This window comes from Scyliorhinus canicula, chromosome 1 (assembly GCF_902713615.1).
Source record: "Scyliorhinus canicula chromosome 1, sScyCan1.1, whole genome shotgun sequence".
NCBI classification, from domain to species: Eukaryota; Metazoa; Chordata; class Chondrichthyes; order Carcharhiniformes; family Scyliorhinidae; genus Scyliorhinus; species Scyliorhinus canicula.
Window position 1 is genome coordinate 194658967 of NC_052146.1, and position 24903 is coordinate 194683869.

Sequence of the window (24903 nt, forward strand, 5' to 3'; positions counted from 1 at the left end):
TACCCACTGCGCCAGGAGACCACTCCCCTAATGCAGATTATCTGATCATTGTCACGTTATTGCTTTTGGAACCTTGCTGCGTGGAATTAGGTGGCATGTTTCAATGAAAAGTGTGTTGCAATGTCTTGAGGTTGTAAAAGGGCTGCATAAATGCAAGTTCTTTCTTTCCCATTGCGGAAGCACTGCATTTACCCAGGGAGTTCTCAAAGCAAGGAGGCTTTCCAATTTCATTTCAATTTGAAACAGAGTACAAAAGCGAGGAGGTGAAGCTAAACCTTTACAAATCGCAGTTTATACCTCAGCTGGGGCACTCTGTTCAATTACACTTTTAAGCAGGGCTTCAGGGCCTCAGATAGGGTTCAGAAAAGATTTATTAAAATGCCGCAAAGGATGAGAATCATCAGCTATGTTGAGAAGCTGGGGTTGTAGTCCCCGAGGCTGAGAAGGTTAAGTAACTTAACTGAGGTATTCATAATCATGAATCATCTTGATAAAGAGTTAAGAAGTAGAAAATATTCCCAATGGCAGAAGGGTTGGTAAGCAGAGGGCACAGATTTAGGCTCATTGGCTTAAGAACCAGAGGCTACATGTGGACAAAAGCATTTACACAGTGAGTTGCTCTGATTTGGAATAGGCTGGATGAAAGAATGGTGGAAGCACATTCAGGGGAGAATTGGATAAAGACTTGAAGTGAAAAAACTTGACAATGGCTACAGGAAAAGAGCAGGCGATTGGGATTATTTGGATGGCTCTTCTAAAATGCCAGATTAAATGGCCTCCTTCTGTACTGCTTCGCTCTTTTGAATCAACAGTGAACTATAAGGGTGACAGTAGATATGACTTACCTCTTCCTCAAGAGGTTCGCTTTCTGTCTCCCGTGGATGTGGATAATGTTTCAGGAACTGAGCTACGTAGGTCATGATTGATTTCTCATCAGGTTTGTCAACATCCACATCTGTACATAAAGCATCATGCTGTTAGAAAAGCTGGTTCTGACCCTCTTCTCAAATGCTGTACAATTATTAATACACTTTTATTGACAAACCATGTCCTGCTTGAGTAGAGAGCCTCAGTGATGATGTTGTGCATTCCAGCTCTGCTCCTTGGTGTGCTGGTACTTTGTGCCATCTGATGGCAGTTGATATAGATCCCTAACGACAATTGAAACTTGCTTTTATATAGCACCTTTAACAAAGTAGTATGTCCTTGGTTGTTTCATGGGACTACTGTCAGGCAAGATCTGACACCAAACCACCAAACGGGGTATTAGGACAGCTGAACAGAAGTTTGATCAAAGAGGTAGGTTTTAAAGAATGTCTCAAAGGAGGAGAGAGAGGGGGTGAGGTGGAAAGGCTTCCACTATTGGAAGTTCCCTCGACCCCATACTCTGATATCCCCTCCTGCATCGCTCTACCCCCTCTTCCTCCTATAAGACACTCCATAAAATCTTCCTCTTCACCAAACATTTGGTCATATGGGGGGGGGTTCAGTGTCATACTTTATTTTGTAACGCTCCTGTGAAGCGCCTTGGGGCGTTTCACCGCATTAAACCTGCTATATAAATATAAGGTGTTGCTGTTGTTGTAGGGAGGGAAGGTCAGAGATTCAGTCCAGGCAGCGAAAGGAACAGCTGCCAGTGGTGAGAGAATGGGAATCAGGATGCGTACGAGTAGTGTAGAGATCTTGGAGAGTTGCAGGACTGGATACAGAGATTAGGGAGGTTCAAAGCCTCGAAGAGTGACCTGTGTTGGTGCTTTATACAGAGGGTCAGGGGCAGTGGACCACGCAGCTGAGTCTTGACACGAATCTGAGGCACCTTTTTGGAACGGGCAGGAAATTCCAGCCTTAAACAGGTAGAAATATCTAAATAGTGTGTAGGTGATGTAGGAATGACACTGGGAGGCTTTCTTCCACCACCTCCCATGGAATTGTATTGGGTGGTTGCACTTAAAGCCCCATTGATTCCCCACAGGGCCACCTTTCCCATTTGGTAACAGATAATAGGCCGCCAATTCCCTCTTAAATGGCCAATATTCAGTACAGGGTAGGTGACATCGGCACTGCCACTCCTGCTGCTGGCCCTGAACTCGGCTCAGAATGTCCGCAACGGCTGTTTTTTAAATGACCCCCCTCCCCCAAGCCAACTCCCACCAACCCCCAGTTTGGAGCATGCGACAATTCATGGCACTGGCCCAATAAGTCCCAAAGCAGTGGTGGCACGATGGTGCAGTGGTTAGCACTGCTACCTCACAGCGCCAAGGACCCGAGTTTGATCCCGGCCCTGGGTCACTCTCCATGTGTAGTTTGCAAATTCTCCCCGTGTCTGCGTGGGTCTCATCCCCACAACCCAAAGGTATGCAGGATAAGTGGATTGGCCACGTTAAATTGCACCTTAATTGGAATTTGTTTTTAAAACTTTAAAAAAACAAAATCCTAAAGCAGCCAAAACCAGAAAGTCTGGCTGGGGAAACATCCAAGGTCAGACAGGGCGGGTGTAGGAAACCATTCTGACCCTGCATACAGGGGGTGGGAAGGTGAGAATGGAACCAACCCCAGTCAATCTGTCAACGTGACTATGTTGAACAGGTCATACATTTTGGGATTCCATGCGGATGTATTGTATCAGATGGAATAACCACAGTCAGCTTTCAAATTAGTACATCTATATATTAGTACCAATCATGCAATGGCTGTGAAAAGCCTGACCTGGAGCATTACAAAATGTGCTTGGTACCTGGCAAATTAGTCAAGTGAATTTAGCCAGGTTGTCTGGGATGAATGGGCCTCATTCTGAATGTATTGGGTTGAGTTCAAATGAAGGGCATTCTTAATTCACCGTTCCTCCTGTTGAATATGTGGATGTTATTACACAAACCCATTAAAGGGAGATTAACCAGCTCCAGTTAGAATGTATTGATATAATCACGTTACATGAAGAGAATGGAGTTAAATTAAAAAGGACAGCTGCTGGAACTCCTTGGGGACTTATAACCTCGTGTTCCTGAGGCTGGCATAAACATAGAATCCTACAGTGCAGAAAGAAGCCATTTGGCCCATCAGGTCTGCACCAGCCCTCTGAAAGAGCACCCTACCGAGGCCCACTCCCCCTGCCCAATCCCCATACATATGGAGCGTAGAACATACAGTGCAGAAGGAGGCCATTCGGCCCATCGAGTCTGCACCGACCCACTTAAGCCCTCACTTCCACCCTATCCCCGTAACCCAATAACCCCACCTAACCATTTTGGTCACTAAGGGCAATTTATCATGGCCAATCCACCTAACCTGCACGTCTTTGGACTGTGGGAGGAAACCCACGCTGACATGCAGAAAACGTGCAGACTCTGTGCAGACAGTGATCCAGTGGGGAATCGAACCTGGGACTCTGGCGCTGTGAAGCCACAGTGCTATCCACTTGTGCTACCGTGCATGCCCGTAACCGCCCGTAACCTTTGGACACTAAGGGGCAATTTAGTATGGCCTATCCACCTAAGCTGCACATCTTTGAAATGTAGGTTAAGGGGGGGGGGGGGGGTTGTTGGGTTACGGGTATAGGGTGGATACGTGGGTTTGAGTAGGGTGATCATGGCTCGGCACAACATCGAGGGCCGAAGGGCCTGTTCTGTGCTGTACTGTTCTATGTTCTATGTAGGAGGTAACCGGAGCACCCGGAGGCAAGCTGAAGGAGTCCTTGGTGATATGAGCATTTGTGCTTATATCTCTGATACACTACATGTAAATGTTTGTGTTTTATTATCTAATTGACGTGACTTGATTGAATGAAGAGTTAATGCCAGAGTTTCAACGTTTCCTAGCTCTGAAAATTTAATTTAGGGTTAATTATATACAGCAATATCTCCACAAAAGAGCAATAGGGATAAACAACACTAAGGCTCATGGGGTAAGGGATCTTTTTTAAAAATGTATTCATGGGATGTGGGTTTCACTGGCTGGGACAGCATTTAATTGCCATGCCTGATTTCTTCTTTTCAGAGGGATTCATAGAATCATAGAATTTACAGTGCAGATTCAAGTGGGGTGAGGGCAGGTCCAGAGCGTTGTGTACTTTCCTATCTTCAGGTTATACTGCACTGGCCAGATGAGGTGGGAGCATTGACATGGCAGCACCATCCCCTCCCTGAGAGTTGTGAACACAGTCCTGATACAGGAACAGGAGTGGTTTTACCTGTCCGGGAAGTCTGTCAGGCTGGGATTTCTTTTGCTAAGAAATCAGAAGGCTGACCTGATAGTGGTATTTAAAATTATAGGGGGACTTGATAGGGCAGGCATAGAGATATTTCCATTTCGGCATAAACACCGCCATTGACCAGCTGAGCGAAATGTGTGCTGCTAAATTCTACATAATTCTCTGTAAAGTCTGGGCAACACGGTGGCGCAGTGGTTAGCACTGCTGCCTCACGGCACCAAGGTCCCAGGTTCGATCCCGGCTCTGGGTCACTGTCCATGTGCAGTTTGCATATTCTCCCCGTGTTTGCGTGGGTTTCGCCCCCACAACCCAAAGATGTGCAGGCTAGGTGGATTGGCCATGTTAAATTGCCCCTGAATTGGAAAAATGAACTGGGTACTTTAAATTTTTTTTTTTAATTCTCTGGAAAGTCTATCAGTGAAGGGCAGCACGGTGGTGCAGTGGTTAGCACTGCTGCCTCACACGCCAAGGACCCAGATCCGAATCCAGCCCCGGGTCACTGTGTGGAGTTTGCACCTTCTCCCCGTGTCTGCGTGGGTTTCACTCCCGCAACCCAAAGATGTGCAGGCTAGGTGGATTGGCCATGCTAAATTGCCCTTTAATTGGGGGAAAAATGAATTGGGTACTTTAAATTTATTTTGAAAAGGTCTATCAGTGCAAATTCCCGCAGGCATCCAGGTGGCTCTGAATCTGTGGGTCAGCCATACACATCAGGGAAGTCCCAGGTTCAAAGTGAGAGCTCAAATCCACCTCAAACGGGATCCTTATAGCTGTGAGGGATGACATATGTTAATCTACTAGCTTTAGATGTGATGGATACTATGGGTTAGCTGGAGCGCTCAATAAAGTGCATGGGCTTGAATGAATGTCACTTTAGTACACCTTAAGAAAGGGTGGGCATTTCTACTGTACCTATCAGACCCTCACATTACTCCAAATGACTTCACAGACGATTACTGTTTAAATAATTGGCGTCATCAGGACTTCACAATGGCCACAGCAATGAGGGATCATGTCACCCTTTGGAGGTGGTGTAGGTTAAGGGTAGAATGTTAACTAGGACATTGTGAGACATTCTTTGCTCTTCTTTGGATAGTGCCACAGGATCTTTTCTATCCACCCAAGAGGGAAGATGGGGTCTTGATTTAATGCCTCATCTGAAACACAGCCTCTCCAACAATACAGCACTCCCTCAGTATTGCTGCTGGTATTGTGCACACTGACTGGAAGTAAATGAAGGACCCTGAAATTCAGCAGGGAACATTCTCAGTTACTTGCACTGACACAGCCTGGAAGCTCCCTCGAGTGAATCTGGACTTACAGTGGGTGAGAGGGAAAAGTCGAACAGTTGAGGTCATATGTCCTGTCAAACCTGCATGGGCTCTTTGGATTGGATTGGATTGGATTTGTTTATTGTCACGTGTACCGAGGTACAGTGAAAAGTATTTTTCTGCAAGCAGCTCAACAGATCATTCAGTACATGGAAGAAAAGGGAATTAAACAAAATTCAAGAAAATACAAGAAAATACATGAGAATACATAATAGGGCAACACAAGATATACAATGTAACTACATAAGCATTGGCATCGGATGAAGCAGACAGGGTGTAGTGTTAATGAGGTCAGTCAATAAGAGGGTCATTTAGGAGTCTGGTGACAGTGGGGAAGAAGCTGTTTTTGAGTCTGTTCGTGCGTGTTCTCAGACTTCTGTATCTCCTGCCCGATGGAAGAAGTTGGAAAAGTGAGTAAGCCAGGTGGGAGGGATCCTTGATCCTTTCAAGGAATGATCGAGTTTGTTCCACTCCTCAGCTTTACCCATACCCCTACATTTCTTGTCTACTCCCAATTGCCTGTGAAGGCCACTATTGAATCTTCATCCACTATCTACCAAATCCAAATTTGCATTCCAAATCCTAATCATTCATTTGGGGACAACATTTTGCCTCATGTTGCTTCTTTTGTTTTAGCAGATCACTTTAAATCTGTGTTTTCATGTTGTTGAACCATTATCTAATGGAGACAGTTTCTCTTTCCTTGCCATATCTAAATGGGCTGTAATTTTAAATACCTTATCAAATCTCCTCAGAGCTGACTGCTGGAAGGAGAAAACACCCAGTTTCTTCAGTCTATCTACATATCTTTAATACTTCATACCCTACAGGTGTAAACCTCATCAAAGCCTTCCTAAATCCCCACGGAATGTCAGGACTATCCCACACCAATAACACTGTCATTTAACATGCCTTGAAAACTGCCCCACAATCAATAGCTGATACCTTCAGGATCCAGGATTCTTGGAATTCCGAGTTGATTTTCAGCAATGGCGAAAGCACTCTCCAGATTTTCCCGGTTGGACCGGCTCTTGACCATCTCCAGGTCCGTCAGGTCCGGACGGATGGCGTGAATGACGGAATGAAAGGTGAGTCCAGTCCGCCAGCTCTGCCCAAAATCCTTCACCTCGATGCCAATACGCCTACAAAGAGACAGCACGTGCCTGTGAGAAGCCAGAACTGCGGCCACATTATTTCATAGAATTTACAGTGCAGAAGGAGGCCATTCGGCCCATCGAGTCTGCACCGGCTCTTGGAAAGAGCACACTACCCAAGGTCAACACCTCCCCCTATCCCAATAACCCAGTAACCCCACCCAACACTAAGGGCAATTTTGGACACTAAGGGCAATTTAGCATGGCCAATCCACCTAACCTGCACATCTTTGGACTGTGGGAGGAAACCGGAGCACCCGGAGGAAACCCACGCACACACGGGGGGGATGTGCAGACTCCGCACAGACAGTTACCCAAGCCGGAATCGAACCTGGGACCCTGGAGCTGTGAAGCCATTGTGCTATCCACAATGCGGGGCAGGGTAGGAAGGCAGAGGGCAAGACACTTGCACAAGTCACAATCCACAGCAAGGTCCCCTGAATTGGCATGGGGACAGATTCTGCATCCAATTAAGGACCGCGGGCTAGCTCTCAAAATAGAAGAACCAATCAGAAGCCTTCCTGCATAACAGGAGCAGCAAGGTGTGATGGAAGATTAATGAGTAGTGAGGAATTAGACTCAGCAGCAAGGCCACCCCTACAGGTGTGAGAAATCCTCCACAGGGTGGCCTGTGGCTGCTTCTGCCCCCAGGGAGGCAGGGCACACTTCCTGGCCCTCCTGGAGAAATGGTCTCAAAGTTTGCCGTTGGGTGTCCATCTCCAGGCCCCTAAATTGGCTCATGCTGGTGCAGGAACCTGTAAAACCCCAGTTGGCCTTAAGTGGCCATTTAATTTAATACCCACCCGGCAGATAGTTTTCGCAGCCCCTATTCCCGTCATTCCAAGAATGGTGTTCGAGCCCATCCTCAGTGGGAACCAAAACTCCAGCCCAGCCACAACCACAAAATAAATGCAACAAATGTTGGACAACAAATGAAAACCCCAAGCACATCTTGCACTCATTTGCTAGTGGGAGATTTGAAGTGGAACTCACTTCCCGACAGTGTAATGCACCCATTTCAGGAGAGCCTTCTTTGCACTGCCCTTAAACTTGGTGATGACCTTTCTCTTGGACGGGGGGCTCCCGGTTTCGGAGTTCGCCACACTGTCTACCGAGGAGGTGCTGCTGGACAGTGAGGACAGTAGCGTCAGATTACTGGTCAGCTCTTCGATCTGCGGATTAGAGGGCATACCAATGAAACTGATGGCCGTAGCGGAACACACAATCAGCTGCATAACTGTAAGTGAAATGGTGTAAAAAGATAGGAAGTATAACCTGGAAGTACAAAATGATAGTCCAGATCAAGCCAAGCACAATTGACGGTTTTCCATCAACGATGTCGGTGGAATTGATGTTGACCAGTTTAATCTGTAAGAGAAGCACAGCTTGTTTTCAGTATCCTATTGTGTGTTCCCACCTCCCAGAAACACCTGCCAAGTGTGCGGTCGAAGGTGAGGCTCTAGGATCCGGCATCAGCCAAGCAAGGTCTCACAGAACCCATGACCAGCAACACGGAGTTTCTTAGGTGGACAATCTTACTCGTTAGTGAGTGATCGGGGAAGAAGAAATTTAGAAGCGTTTTACAAATCCCCGAAATGTTAACGCACTGTATGATGCAGAGATCAAATCTTACCAAACTCTTTTCCACACTTGCGAGCCCTTGTGTTACAGGGCGCAATTCTCTGGAAAAATGTCTAAGTGTGCTAGGGAGCAGGAAGTTCTGCAGGTTTCCCTGCACTTGGCCCCCCGCTAACAAGGTCGAGCAAAACTTAAGCTGCACTTGCTCAGCCAACCACAGCCAGCTCGCAACAATAGTGCCGAGGAGAACAGCCCCAAGATTCGGGGATGCGAACTTGGGGAGGTTCCTGGGCGCATGAAGGCCAGGAAGGATGTCCTGTTCCCCCGGGGGTCCCGGACGGTGAGCCACAAGGCAGCCAGTGCTCATCAGCTGTCAGCTCGGGGAGTGCTACCAGGAGTACTGGCCTTCAGTGCCGAAAGAAGGTCAACTATCTACACCGGGAGCACGAGTAGACACCAATGCACCCCCCACCACCACCAAGGGAGCATCCACCCCCCCAATTCCCGCAGGCGACCCCCATCCCTCCCTCCGCCCTTATCCCCTTCAACACTCCCTCCACCCCAACCCTCCCTTCACACACACACAACTGTGAACCACGTGTGCAGCTAACGATGCCCTCTCTGTGACTCCTCAGGAAAAGCTTTCCCGTAAACGGCGGGAGAGTGCACAGACAGTGGGGTGTCGGATTTGAGAATCCTCAGTTCCTTCAAGGAGCGGGCGCTGGCGGTGACCTGGGTGGCCGAGGACAGATCGGTCACCCACGTGGTGGCTGGCGGACGCCACAAAGGTGAGGAACCACCGAGTTCCACCCAGAGGGCCTGTCAAACTTGAGTAGCGATTGCCTTACTGACTGACCCATCACTCAAATTACCACATGTCCATTCTCCTCAGGTCCTCCAGCTGACATCGCGCAGCCCATCTCAGGTAGCCCCCTCTCCAGACCCTGAGGAAACTACCTCGGAGGAGAGCTCTGAGCATGCAACAGTTAGAGTCACGGCACAGCTGTCATCCCCACTCTCCACCAGCGCAGATACGCACACCTCGATGGGAAATATTAGTGGACAAGTCTCTGGAGCACAATCTGGTGATCACCACACTGCTGATGATGCATATCTGGTGGAGGCAGGAACCCCCAGGCAAGACAGCAGTTAGAGGGCTGCTGGATCCCTGGACCAATTGGGTTCCCAACCTGATGCTGAGCCTCTGGAACAGGGTTACCCAGAGCTGATGGAGACAATAGGGAGCGGCCGGGACGTTCAGAGGGAGATGTCAGCCACACTCCAGCAGATCCATCGCACCTTGGAGGAGTACCAGAGGCTACGGGCGCAGGAGATCGCGCCAGCAATAAGTGGCACCGAGGCTAACACTGCTGGGGCGGTGACCGCAGGGGAGAGTCTGGTGCACAACGTTGGCACCAATAGTGAAGGTGGCAAGGCGTCACGCAGTCAGTGACGGCCATAGATATCATAGAATTTACAGTGCAGAAGGAGGCCATTTGGCCCATCGAGTCTGCACCGGCTCTTGGAAAGAGCACCCTACCCAAGGTCAACACCTCCCCCTATCCCAATAACCCAGTAACCTCACCCAACACTAAGGGCAATTTTGGACACTAAGGGCAATTTAGCATGGCCAATCCACCTAACCTGCACATCTTTGGACTGTGGGAGGAAACCGGAGCACCCGGAGGAAACCCACGCACACACGGGGAGGACGTGCAGACTCCGCACAGACAGTGACCCAAGCCGGAATCGAACCTGGGACCCTGGAGCTGTGCAGCCTTTGTGCTATCCACAATGCTAACATGCTGCCCATGGCTGAGGGTCTCAGCGGAATGTCTGCCTCGCTGGGGGACGTGACCCAGTACCAGACCGACCTCGATGAGGTTCTGCGGGACATGTCCCAATCTCAGGATGGAATGGCCGAAGCGCTGTCCCAGTCACTGAGAAGCATCGCCCAGGGTGTTGAAATGATGGTGCAGACATTGGGGAACTGTCAGGGCTGGCACAGCTAGATGCTGCAGGGGCAGCCGGGGCTCAAACCAGCTGCCCCTCTGTCCCACGGCGGACCAAGTTCCACCCTTCTGATGATGCTGCGTCTCGCAGTCAGCACACGGGACAGGGAGGCATGGGCTGTCGACAGGTGAGCCGTGGCCCTCAAGCCCCAGAGCCCCCAGAGGACACCCACCAGGGGCATCGAAGGCCACGGGATGAGGTAAGCAGCTGGCTGCCTCCATCTCTGATGTGCATCCTGAGGCGGCACCTAAACATAGCGGTAGAGCTAGGAAGGCCAAGCACATTGAGGATCACTGAGGGCACCAGGAGAGGGGGGGATGTGGTAGGTAGGGGGTAAGGGAGGGGTGGGAGGTGAGGTGGCGTGTGGAGGATGGGGGTTGGGGGGATGGCAAGATTGAGAGAGTGGGGACCTGTATTGAACAATAAACGCCCTTGTGCACAACCAGTAGGATGCCTCTGTCACTTTCCTCCGCAATGCATCACCATGTGCAGGTGATGGGTGTGAGCAAAAGTTCGAAAAAGCATGAGTTCTTTTTATTTATCCCCCAACTGAAGTTATTTTTAAAACACTTCTCTTCCCACATCGCAACAGTATCCAGCCTTCTAGCCCGTTTCCTATCAACGGAATAAAAATATGGGAAAATGTAAGGGCAGCACGGTGGCACAGCGGTTAGCACTGCTGCCTCACGTCACCGCGCTCCCAGGTTCGATCCCGGCTCTGGGTCACTGTCCATGTGGAGTTTTAACATTCTCCCCGTGTTTGTGTGGGTTTCGCCCCCACAACCCAAAGATGTGCAGGCTAGGTGGATTGGCCACACTAAATTGCCCCTTAATTGGAAAAAATGACTTGGGTACTCTAAATTTTAAAAACAATATGGGAAAATGTCAATATAAAACAAATCCAAAGCCCTAGATTGTTTGAAGGCATCATTCAAAAGAGGAAGGTTTCAGCGATTTGGAGGCCTGTTTCTTCGAATGGAATCTGGTGACAAGGTTCTGATACCAGATGGGAGATGTTAAATGGCAGCGCTATCTGGAATCGCACTCCGCAGTGAAACGACCATGCATTTATGCAGCACTTTAACATAGAAACAATTCCCAAAGCACAATGTCAAAAAATAAAAGGACATTTTAGTCAGTGATGGAGGTATGAGCAAAATATGGTCAAAGAGATGGTTTTCAGGGGTGTTTGAAAGAAGGAAAATGAGGGGGAAGGTGAAGGTGTTTGCGGAGGGATTTTCAGAGGGTGGAGTGTAGATAGAAAAGGATTCATGCTGAATTTCAAAGTGTGTACATATTTGCACAGGGAAAGACCACCACACATGGGAGATTCTAGCCGGCAAAGGGCAGAGAAAGGATGTATTTTGTTTTGATGCTGTTCCACAGATAGAGAGTATAAAAAAGCAATCAGCGCATAAACAGAAACGCAACCATGCTGTAAAATCAGATTGACTGATATAGAAACTACTGACCGGTGATCCTCTGTATATGGACTGGGAGGTGTCAGCATGACAAAGGAATTAAGGAGAATTTTGCATTTGGTTAGTCACAGTGCTCCATCCACTCCCACTTCATGCAAAACAAAGCACAAATTGGCAGCTGTTCCATCCAATTATTTACAAGTTCTATGCCTTGAATGTAATTGTCACAAGTGAATTAGCACGCTCCCGAATTCACTGCTGCCAGTTTGCAACGCAAGCCTTTTCACTTTACAGCATTTTTAGTCTATAGCTTCCTGTCAGCAATATCAAATACTTAACAGTTTCTTTGATAATGTTCCTATGTCCGTGATTTGAAGACAGGCCTTAACCCTGACTCAAAACGTCGTCCAGATTCAAAACATTAGCTCCCTTCCCTCTCCACAGATGCTGTCAGACCTGCTGAGATTGTCCAGTCGTTTCTGTTTTTGTTTCAGAATCCAGCATCCGCAGTAATTTGCTTTTTGCAGAATGTAGGAGTGGGCCATTCTATCCCTCAGGCCAGCTCTGTCATTCAAATAGATCGTAGTTGATCTGTATGTCAACTCCATTTACCTTTGCTCCCTATCCCTCAATACCCCTATCAAACAGAGAAGCTTTCAATCTCAGTCTTGAAAGCCTCAACTGAACCCCCTCCCACCGGAATCCACCCACAGCATCCACAGCTTTTTGGTGGAGACTGTTCCAGATTCCCCTTGGCCTTTGCATCAATGTGTGCTTCTTGGATTTACTTCCAAAAGGCCGAGCTCTCTTTTTAAGGTATTGCTCACTTGTTCAGAACTCCCCCACCATATGAAACAGTTTCTCTGCATCTAAGCTTCCATTTCTTTTCAAATCATTTTAATCGCCTCAATCAACCCTTCAATCTACTTGACACAAGGGAATAGAAGCCATGCTTAGGCAACCTCTCCTCAGCATTTAACCCTTTAAAACACTGTAGCATTCCAACCTTTGGATAAAATGTTAAGACTTTAAACATAAAATGTGGAGTTCCCACAGACCATGTTTTGGCCTTGACCACGTTTTAACCATCTTTTAAAATTTATCCTCAACTAGATAGATTGTCTGAGCCGTAGGACATCCGGATGATAAAGAGGGGTGGGGACTGCTGGATCAAGGAGGTACCTTCCTTTCCACTTGCCTGCAGCATCCAGTTTACCTGCTTCATCAACACACTTTGCATCGTTCAACCCCCCCCCCCCCCCCAACCACCACACACACCCTTCCAATACACCCGGACTCTTCAAATTTTAATCTCCTCCGCGAGGCCTCTGATAGTCCCCTTGGTCTCAGATTCCGACCTGCCTCTAGCTTCCAATCTCTCCAGCCTCCAATCTGCCTCTAGCCTCTGTACAAACCAGTCTTGGCCTCCCCTACACACCCACACACACACACACGCCCATTCATTTTCTCAGGCTCCTCTCTGCTCCTCGGCTGCAGCCTGGAGCTAAAGTGGAGCCCACCCACCAGCCAGGCAGCCAACCAGCCTCTCAATCTCCCTAGTTATGGCCAAGAAGCATGGACAAAAAATAGGAGTCAGATCCTATCACTAAGTTCAGCAGCAAACCCATTCTTCCGGTTTCCCAACCTCCAAGCAGCCCCCAATTCCATCTCCCTTTCTGAGTTAATATTCATCCCAATGTAAGTCAAAAAAATCAGCATTTTCTATTTTCGCTTCACATTTCTGACATCCGTTTTATTTTGCTTGTCATGAAATCTTAAATTCCTGATGTAATTTTAACAAGTAATTAATTATTAAGACCCTCCTTTATTTCTGAACAGCAATAAAAGAGCTTTAACATTATTACCTAATTTTCTTAATTCTATATCTGTTGATGTTTGCCCATTTTATTCTGTACAGTCAGTACCAATAATGTTACCAAGGTAACTGCCTTCAAGATAATTTTGTGCGAGGCAGTACATCAACACCAGTGGAAGTACACGGAATAAAATTCCTCTGGTGTCAGAATCTGGGCATGCAAAAAGTGGGAAAATGGGTCAGAGACAGAATTCCCGAGACAGGGTTCCAGCAAGTTGGAGCGAACACTCCGAGGCAGGTGTGCAATAGGTCGGAGGGGGCTCACAATGTTATTCCCTGTGGAACTCAATCACAGAGACCGACAGCAGGAAATCGGCAACTGTGTCAAGAACAAGCAGAATGGAACAAAATTAATTCTTTGACCAACTTGGCTAGACTGGTCTAACCCGTAGACCCCCGTGCCCACCTTCCGCTCCGCCACCCCTTCCACCCCTCAGCAGGGCACTACGCAAAATGCCAGACCCCCTAAAACTTGTCAGGAAAACTGGGCAATACTCATATCCAACTGAACATTGAGAAAATCAGCAATCGCCCTTTCTATCCACATCTTGGCACCACTGCGCCACCTTTACACAAATGAAAGGCCTGAGGTATGGACATCAGTGAGAAGACTCTATGCCCACGGATCACAGACTATCAAAGAGTTTCTGATAAAGACTCAGATTGTTTGACACACCAGCAATCCTATCCATTGCCACTAATATCACACCCAATCCAATTAGCTACATTTTATGTAATACTTCCAGTTTGAATGAGTTCCAACCTGGGATCGCTGAAAAACTGCCTCAAGAGAAAGATTTCACACAGAGATGCGAGATGCCAGAGGACACAGCACTGCTATTCACACTTACCCGTCTACCCTCGAGGAATTTTAAGGCTGTTCCAATGTTGCTCAACCAGTGGATGCGTTTTAACTTACGGCCCTGTTCACAAGGCTGAAAAAAGGGGACACAAATTAAACCACAAATACATGTTCCACCAAAACTGCTACCATCAGAGTACTTACAATGAAAGCTGTGCATTTAAATATTTCAGTGAGTAACTTTTAGTAAGAGAATTGTTGTCTTGTCTCTCCACCCCTGCAAACCCCTGGGATTGTGAGGCACTGCAGGAAATAGTGGTTTTTATGAGTTCTTTTGACCTCCAATCACAGCCACCCCCCCCCCCCCCCCCACCCCATAGGAACATAGGAGCAGGGGTAGACCATTTGGCCCCCAGCCTGTTCCTCCATTTAACAAGAACACCACACCATTTAAATAAGCTCACTATCACCTTCTCAAGGACAATTAGGGAACGGCAATAAATGCTGGCCTAGCCAGCGACGTCTACAACCCATGAAAGAATAGCAAAAGATCATGGCGGATATTCTACCTCAACACTATCTACTCACACCACCCCACCATCTCCCTTGATATCATTGGTATCTAGAAATCGGTCTGTACCCCCAAATCTACAACTTGCACTTGATTTGATTGTGGAGCTCGTGTTCAGAAGTTAAGAGAGACATCGGCAGCTTACACCATGAGGCTGTGACACTGCTTCTCTCCCACATCTCTCCCGAGGATGTCAGCTCCTTCCTGGGGACCAGGTTCCCATGAACCAACTAAATTCTTGGTACCTCACCCGAACGCCTATGTTGAGTGTTGATGACCAGCTTCCAGTTGCTGCTTGTCCATGGAGCGCACAGCAACCAAACCCAACCTTATCTTCATTTTTAATATCCGCACAATCATGATTATTGGAAAATCTAGCAGGAGTAGGAACCTCGGTACAATCTTAAATGGCATCCAGGTGCAGAAATGCCTGGAGGTTCTTACACACAAATCCTTGGTGGTGGCAAGGCAGGTTGAGAAGGCTTTTGAAAGGCAACATGCAGGATCCACTGACTTTACAGAAAGAAACACAGTGTGCAAAAGCAAGGAAATAATGCTAAAACTTCATAAATCACTTCTAATCCTCAACTAAAATACTGGGCGCAATTTTCTGGTCACGCCTGCCCGGAGACTGGAAAGTCCCGCCATTAAACACCACCGAGGGACACGTGTGGTCTTACCCGTCGGGAACTTAGTGTGGCGGCTACAGACTCAGTCCAATGAAATATGTCCACTTTGAGTGTCAAACATTAGGAAGGATGGCAGAGCCTTTTGGAGAGAGTGCACAGGAGATTTACTAGGCTGGCACCAGGGATGAGGGAACTTCAATTCTATGGACTGACTGGAGAAGAAGGATTGTTCTCCGTGGAGCAGAGAAGGTTTGGGAGAGATTTAACAGAGGTGTTTAACATGTTGGAAGATTTTGATAAAGTAAATAGGGAGAATGAGTTTCTACTGGCAGTAGGGGCAGTCAGAGGAGGACACAGGCTGAAGATAACTGACAGACGAGTCAGAGGGAAATTGAAGTCAATTCTTCTCTACAGTGAGTAGTCATGCAGTGCCTGAAAGGGTGTTGGAAGCAGATTTAGCGGTAACTTTCAAAATGGGACATCTGGAAATGAAAAATGTGCAGGCGAAAAATGGGACTATTTGGATAGCTCTTTCAAAGAGCTGGTACAGGTGTGAAGGACCAAATGGCCTCCTTCTGTGTGGTCTCATTCCATGATTCTGAGTTTTCCCTTCTTAGCCCAGGGATGCTGAGATTAACTTTAACACTCGTACCACAATCCCATCTTAGATCAACTGCATTAGCATCGTTACTGCTCTGTATTGAGGCAGTGGCGCAAAGGTATTTTCGCTGGATTAACAAGATCTGAGGACCCGGGTTCCAATGGCAGATGGTGAAATTTGAGTTCAATAATTTTAAAAATCTAGAATTAAAAGTCTAATGATGACCAAGAAACCATTGTTAATTGTAATGAAAACCCATCTGGTTCACTAATATCCTTTGGGGAAGGAAATCTGTCATCCTTACCTGGTCTGGCCTACATGTGCCTCCAGACCCACAGCAATGTGGTTGACTTTTAAATGCCCTCAGAGATGGGCAAAGAATGGTGGCCCAGCCTGCGACACCACATCCCATGAACGAATAAAAAAAAGCTACTCTCTAGCCACTCAGCAGCAGACGAGATGGAAGACCACAAGGTTCGTGCTGAGTTAAGCTGATCAATAAACTCACCAGGTTCTGGCCAGATAGAACTTCCAACAGGGCCAGTAGCATCACACCATCCTTGATATCTTCAAATATATCATTGACTATAATCGGGGGATTGCGCTGAAACACAAGAGAGAGAAACATTTAGGACTTGATATTAACAGAGGTGGGTTACATAAACAGGGAGGTAGGGGTAAGTGAGGAGAGGTAAGAGGAAAATCTCAGCAAGCCTGGCAGCATGCTCCCAGACTTGCTGAGATTTTCCAGCATTTTCTCTTTTGTTTCAGATTCCAGCATCCGCAGTAATTTGCTTTTATGTAGGAGAGGTAAGAGGGTAGGATTTCGAATGACAAACCGTGTGTCAGCCTAATTGACAGGCTTAGCCTCCATTCAGGTAGGGAAGGCTCAGGAACAGGCCACAATTGCAAGTAAAGTACCAGTATTTGCTATTGAGCGGATGAGGGAGGGGAGTCTAAGCAGGATTCACTATATGGGACACTATGGGCTGGATTCTCCGATTTGGAGACTATGTCCCCACGCCGATGTGAAAACGGTGGTGTTTTATGCCAGGAAAACTGGTGCAAAACGGCCACCAATTCCCCATTTTGCTGGGGGCTAGCAGCAAGGCAGCGTAGAGCACCCGGCTCTAGCTGCCGATATGGCCTGGAGAATTGCCAGGTCCGTGGCCGCGCATGTGCACAGCGGTGGCCTGCAGCGGCCGCACCGTGCTTCATGGCGGATGCCGCTTGAGGACCCGGCCCACAAAATAGTCCCCCCCCCCTTCGGCCGGCCCACGTGCCCGGACCGACCCACCATAGTGGCCCCCCAGCCCCGAATATGTCCACCCCTGCCCACAGATCGGCCCTTCCCCAACTGTGGCGGAGTTGGACTGAGTCTGTAGCCGCCACACTAAGTTCCCGACGGGTAAGACCACACGTGTCCCTCGCCGTCAGGAACTCGGCCATTCAGGGACAGAGCATCACGGGGCGGGCCTCAGCCAACATATGGAGGCAGTGGATACAGCATGCGTCGTACTCTGTGAGTACACCGCTTTTTAGGGGGCGGAGCATCGTGAACGTGGCGCCGCCCCCGATTTCAGCATCATCGGGGATTCTCCGCACCGTCGCCTAACGCGATTTCAGCGTCGGAGATCAGAGAATCCAGCCCTATGTTTGCCCGCTGGAGCTGAATTGCACCAGATTTGCATTCACGCCAGGAGTGCAAATTGCTAAACTGAGGAATGGATTGGCTGCCCACTCCTTGTCCAACCAAATCTGAAGTGCTCCTGGAATGTAATTTTTAATAAGAAAATCCAAAGTGGAGTTTTAACTGCAAGAGTCCGACACTTCCCAGATACATTCGCCTTGTGAGCAGAGCAAAGCTAAGCTGACCAACCTGTAAACCAAACATAGCCGTATGATGAACGAGTCTGAGAGAAATGTGCCCTCGTTGAATAACAAAACCAACTGGTGATGATAAACTCACAAGAGATTATTTCTAGAGTCTTTGTACTCGACTTGTCAAGTGTGGCAGAGGAACAACATTCCGACGGAATGTATCTCTCAGGTCATATCCGCTACTAAGTCAGGTATCAGTCATGGTGAAACTAAGCAAGGAATGAAAAAGCATAGAGGATTTTACCGATTGTATTACACACAATCACCCAACAGCTACTTTCCGAAGTGTTCTCTACAGCTTTGAACACCTTGTGGTCCTTGACAAAATGCTCAAACGTAAGAGTCCACCATTGACATCCTCAAACTTGCCAACATCGCAAAAAAGGCCAACTTGTTAATGTCAGAAGGATGCCACAACGGCTCTACCCATTGAGCTGTCAATAGGAATATAGGAATAAGAGTAGGTCATTCTGCACTCCGTGTCTGTTGCACCATTCAGTAGCATCATAGCTGAACTGTATTTCAGCTCCATATCCCTTGAAATTCTTAGCCAATTAAATTAAATAGAGCCAGTTCGTCCAAAAATGCAGTGACCCCTCAGTGCTAGGCAACGGCATCAGCCATGGTTCTGCTGGTAGCACTCTTGTCTCTGAGTCCTCCGGTTCTGGATTCAAATCTGCACTGTCCAGGTGACAATCTTTGGACAATATTTTGGTTAAATTAAGGCCCTTGCCTACTCTGGTATGTGTCAAATCTCCCACAGCTTTATTTTTTAAACAAAAACACGAGAATTGTCCCTGGTGCCCTGGCTAATATTTATCCCTCAATAAACATCACAAAACAAAACAAATCATCTGATCATTACCACGGGCGGGATTCTCCAGGCCCCTAGCCAGAGGTTTCTCAGCGCCGTGCTGAATTATCTCTTCCCATTGTTTGTCAATGACATTTCCCATTGAAGCCACCCCACGCGGCCAGGAAACGAGCGAGTGGAGGTGCACTGCCAGTGGGAAAAAGGGAGTCCCAACGGTCGGAGAATTCCCACCCACATTTCTGTTTATGGGAGCTTGTTGTGCACAGATTGGATGTTGTGTTTCCTACATTATAACAGTGACTACACTTCCAAAGTAATTCGCTGCCTGTAAATTGGTAGGAGACATCGAGTGGTTATGAAAATCGCTATAAAACGGCAAACCTTTCTTTTTTATTCCTTTTAATGTCATCTTGGATTATTCCCAGATTAGGACTTGAAGCCACAACCTTTTGACCCAAGAGATGAGAGTGCTGCCCACTGAGAGAATGATTCTGCCCTGGTACAAAGGTCATCAACAAGAGATCATGGGCTGGATTCTCCGATTGTGACGCCAAAATCACGTTCGACGATTGGCTGGAGAATCAAATTTTATGCTGACGTCGAGGGGCGGTGCCAATTTTCCGATGCTCCACCCCGATGCTCCGCACACGATGGGCCGACTACCCGACAACATGGGGCACGTGTCCTCTCACTCTTCGTAAACCTGGCGTGGCAGCTGCGGGCTGTGTCCAGCGCTGCCACAGCCGGGGGGGAGGAATTCTGCTGGCAGGGGGTCTTTGGCGGGGGGCTGGGGGGACTGGTGGGGGTGGTCCGGGGGTGACGAGGGGGGTTACAGGGAGGCAGTTTTTGGCAGGCCGGGTCCACCCGGGACCAGCGCCATGTTGTCCTAGCTGCCGTCGCAGGGCCACCGCCGTGCGCAGCCACAGACCCAGCCATTCTGCATGTGCATCGGCAGGTAACGCCGGGGGCTTTATGTGGCGTGGCTTTTAGCCCCCCCCCTCACTGGTCCCAGAATCAGTGAGGGTTCGGCACCGATTCTGCCGCCGTAAGACGTCCGCGAGTTCTCCGTTTGAGCCGGGCATGTATCCGCTGAAACAGAGAATCCAGCCCGGGGACATTCCCTCAGCCGACCACTTTTAAAAATAAACTCTGATACCAATGTTGTGTTGGTCGCACTCTGGCCTCCTGGTATCAGCTTCTCGCACTAACATCGGCAAATCCCATGTAAAAATGGGTCTGCAGGTTTGCTGCCTGTCGACGGGTATTGACAGTACAGATACGAGGCACTGTTCACAGGCACTGAGCTCCCAAATCTCTGCTTTCAGCACATAAAAGGGTTCAGTGGCACTTCCGTCTCCTAAGACCAGTGTCACTGGAAAGAACATGAGGAATAATATTGTGGGGAAACCATTGCTTCCAAGTCCACCGCCAAGACACACAGCATCCTGACTTGGAACTCCTATCGCTGTTCCTTTATCATAGCTGGATCAAAATTCTGTAACTCTCTAACTCTCACCTTTGTGTGAACAACATCAGCACAAAGACTGGGGCCAAAAGGATGATAAGTTGATAGATACTGTGGGTAAATATGAAAACTCTAAAAGGCCCTGTTACAAAAGGTTAAGTCCATGGTACTCCAATACACGTTACAGATCGAGCTTATCTACAATGCACTTGTGTTCAATTCATTATAACAAAGCCTGAACAAAATGCAAAGAAGGGATTGCAGGAGCACAATTTTGTCAGTAAACTGAAGCGCGCAGTGTGGTTCTCTTCCACTCAAAGCCTAATTTTAAAGAGCAGCACCATTCTATAATGTAAAAGACATCTCATTGCAACTTGACTGAAAAAAAGCAGCAACATATCTTGGGGTACATTTTCTGCATCACTCTAGAATCATAGAATCACAGAATACTACAGTGCAGAAGAGGTCCTTCAGCCCATTGAGTGTGTACCAACACATGAAAGGCCCTGACCTGCCCACCTAATCCTTGCCAGCACTTGGCCCATCGCCTTGAATGTTCTGGCGTGCCAAGTACTCATCCAGGTACTTTTTAAAGGATGTGAGGCATCCCGCCTCTAACTCCCTTCCAGGCAGCACATTCTACACCAGGGGTGGGCAAACTTTTCCGTGCAAGGGCCGCATTCAGAAATTCACAATTCACAAAGGGCCGCATAGTATATTAAGTAAAATAATTACTTCACCCGGTTATGATTGTGGGCGCCTCATATAGAACATAGAACAGTACAGCACAGAACAGGCCCTTCGGCCCTCGATGTTGTGCCAAGCAATGATCACCCTACTCAAGTCAACGTATCCACCCTATACCAGTAAGTAACCCAACAGCCCCCCCCACCCATTAACCTTTAAAAAAAAATTTAAAAAAAAAAAAAAAATTTTTTTAAAAAAATTTTTTTTTTTTTTTTTTTAATGACTTGGTGGGCCGCAGAAATACCTTTGGCGGGCCGCATGCGGCCCGCGGGCCGTAGTTTGCCCACCCCTGTTCTACACTGTCACCACTCTCTGGGTAAAAACACTTTTCCTCAAATCCCCCCTAAACCTTCCACACCTCACTTTGAACTTGTGTCCCCTTGTAACTGACCCTTCAACTAAGGGTGACAGCTGCTCCTTCTCCAGCCTGCCCATGCCCCTCTTAATCTTGTATTTCTCAATCAGGTCACCTCTCAGTCTTCTATGCTCCAGAGTAAACAACCCAAACCTATCCTAAATCGCAGGCTTTGAAAGCAGACCAAGGCAGGCCAGCAGCACGGTTCAATTCCCGTACAAGCCTCCACGAACAGGCGCCGGAATGTAACGACTAGGGGCTTTTCACAGTAACTTCATTTGAAGCCTACTTGTGACAATAAGCCATTTTCATTTCATTTCAAATGTTCCATCCCAGGCAATTCATCTTAAATTACAATTGATACCTGAGGAAGGGAATGCATTTATTGAGCTAGTTGCAATCCAATGCAGCATTTAAAAGTTAATGAGGGTCGTCTCCCTGTTTATCCAAGTTTATACAAGTTCACAAGTAGATGCGCACACACACGATACGCATGCGCATGCATGTCTCAGATGCGCACAGACATACGCATGACACATGCACACAGCCACACAAGCATGACACACGTGCGCACACACAGACATTTACATTACACACATGCACGCACACAAACATTCACACATCACACAGATAATTACACATCAAACAGACACACGCACGTATACACACATGCACACATAAACAGACATAAGCAGACATGCATGCGCACATGCATATGCAGACACACACAAACAATCCAAAGATGTGCAGCTCAGGTGGATTGGCCATGCTAAATTGCCCCTAAGTGTCCAAAGGTTAGGTGGGGTTACGGGGTTAGGACAGGGGATTAGGCCTAGGAAGGATGCTCTTTTGGAGGTGCCGAACGGCCTCCTTCTGCACTGTAGAGATTCCAGGATTCTATGTGCAGATGGCAGATTCCCCATTAAGATGGCGGACAATCCAAAATTCCATAACACAGTTTCACCCGCATCTGGGGTCGGAGGGTCAGGTGCTGCTCATTGCCTAATGGGTTCCTTTTTCAAACACTCCGAGTGAGAATGCTCCTACAATGCTGCAGTGACATGTTATTTGATGCCCTGCCTTAAAGCAACCCCTACCCTGCCTAGGAGAGCTGGCAGGAAGCTCATTAAAAGTGAGTGTTATATAATGTCACCATGTACAGCATTGTTCCTCTTCTTTATGTAAAGTCTCAATTCTGGGAAGGCTTGCTCTCTTAAACATTGCTGTTATTAGCTGTGATATCTTACTATTTCCACCAATACCATAAGAGCATTTTCATCACATAGAGTCAGAGAATCTTACATTACAGAAGATCGCCATTCGGCCCATTGTGTCCATGGTGTTTTTTGAAAAAGCTGTCCATTTAGACCCACCCTCTTGCTGTTTCCCAATGGCCCTGCTAACCTTTCCTTCTCAAATATATTCAATTCCCCATTGAAAATTTCCACCATCCTGTCAGATCATAACAGCTCACTGCATGAAAAAAAGAACTCTTACACCTGGGCCAGGATTCTCCCCTACCCGGCGGGGCGGGGGGACCCGGCGTGTCGGAGTGGCGTGAACCACTCCGGCGTCGGGCCGGCCCAAAGGTGCGGAATTCTTTAGGGACTAGGCCCACGTCGGAGTGGTTCCCACTCCGCCGGCTGGCGTGAACGGCCTTTGGGGCCACGGCAGCTGGGGCCGAAAGGACATCTCTGCCCAGCGTACATCCGCACATGCGCCGGAGCGTCAGCGGCTGCTGACGTCATACCGGCGCATGCGCAGGGGAGGGGGTCTCTTCCGCCCCTGCCATGGTGAAGGTCATGGCAGGGGCGGAAGAAAAAGAGTGCCCCCACGGCACAGGCCCGCCTGCCGATCGGTGGGCCCTGATCGCAGGGCAGGCCACCGTGGGGGCGCCCCCCCGGGGTCAGATCGCCCGGCCCCCCCCCCTCCCCCCCCCCAGGACCCCGGAGCCCACATGCGCCGCCAATCCCGCCGGTACCAGAGGTGGTTTAAACCACGCCGGCGGGAAAGGCCTGTCAGCGGCGGGACTTCGGCCCATCGCGGGCCGGTGAATCGCCGCGGGGGGCCCGCCGACCGGCGCGGCACAATTCCCGCCCCCGCTGAATCTCGGGGGGGGGCGGAGAATTCGGGACACGGCGGGGGTAGGATTGACGCTGGCCCTGGCCCGGGGGGCCGGAGAATCGCCCAGCCTTTGCTGACTGTCTTCAATCTGGTTATTCACTCTCCTGCTGATGGAAACAGTTTTCTCCCTCCATATACTCAATCAAAACATCTCGCATTTTGAACACTTCTACTAAATCTCCGGGACTGACAATTTAATTTGAAACCCTTCAGATTGTGCCGCGGAATGTGCAGAAATGACAGAAGATGGAGTCAGGTTTAAGACAGGCTGTACAGATTTGACTAATGCTTCCTCCGACTTTTGTAACCAGCCAGACTATCAGCATGAACAAATCTAAATTGTTCTGCTGCCTCTTTGATGATATTCCAAAAGAGAGAACCTCTTTGTATTATGTGGCTGATCCACGTGGAAGCCGCCACATGCAGCCCCATGGACCACTCTGGAATGCTCCTTCAATACCCCACAAAGGTAGAGAACCCCATCCACCCTTTACAAGACAAATGATGGGCAAAGGGGAGAGCTGGAATCGAGGGCCTACAATCCGCAGTTAGTGGCACGGGTTCATCTGAGGGGCTTCAAGTTAATTTCATGAAAGAAACTGCTCGGATCAGGCCCATAGGGTAGCCCCTTATCTCCTGGCCAGGCAAGTGCTGAGATGGGTCAGTGGTACTATGATAAAATGGCCATTGGCCTGAATCTTAGGCCCAATACAGAACGGGACGCTTTAAATTAAGAACTGGACACTTCAAATGAAGAATTGGACAGTTTACATTAAATCCACAGTCAGAACCACAGACAGGTTTGATGGGAAGTCAAACAGCCAAGCTCATATATATACTGGTCAGAGACAGATAACGAGGGCAAGTCTGGGCTTGTCCTGTGCACCAGAAGATAATTAGCCCCATTCAAATGGATCGAGTTGTGGATTGCCCAGATGAAGCCAGATCTTCTGGCACCGAGATCACCATATATGGGACAAGGTTACGTGCAGACAATGCACCTGAGGATGCACCTCTAGGGGGTGTTCCTAGTGTCCTGCAGAGTTGCAATCGGCAACTCCATTAGGTTTTACAACTCCTGCCCAGTGGCCTCATTGGCTGAGGGCCAGAGAAACTTCTGAAAAGATGCGAAGAGCGGAGTAAGAACAGGACACCCAGAGACCCTCCCAGCGAAGACTCGATCCAGAGGCAACGGAAGAAACTCAACGGCAGACCACAGGACAGACAGAAGCAACGTGCGAGACCCACCTTCGCAGGCGAAGGCCCTGAGACGACCGAGACTCAGAGGATTGGACCCGCAGCTCAATCCAGTTCATTAGTAGTATTAGAATCTT

General features: G+C 48.4%; 1 protein-coding gene across 16 annotated transcripts in view; it reads right to left on the reverse strand.

The window, feature by feature from the left end:
• The window catches only part of syne1b (spectrin repeat containing, nuclear envelope 1b), a 667652-nt gene that overhangs the window by 502488 nt on the left and 140261 nt on the right, over positions 1-24903 (reverse strand). For 13 of the 16 annotated variants that reach the window (XM_038805568.1, XM_038805603.1, XM_038805543.1 and 10 more), the window contains exons 3-9: positions 16692-16787; positions 14432-14515; positions 11756-11776; positions 7968-8060; positions 7686-7864; positions 6484-6680; positions 846-955 (exon numbers count right to left, since the gene is read on the reverse strand). In XM_038805568.1, the coding sequence (XP_038661496.1) occupies positions 846-955; positions 6484-6680; positions 7686-7864; positions 7968-8060; positions 11756-11776; positions 14432-14515; positions 16692-16787 (780 nt within the window). The remainder of the gene's footprint in view (positions 1-845; positions 956-6483; positions 6681-7685; positions 7865-7967; positions 8061-11755; positions 11777-14431; positions 14516-16691; positions 16788-24903) is intronic. The other 3 variants (XM_038805642.1, XM_038805651.1, XM_038805577.1) reach the window with 1 other exon arrangement.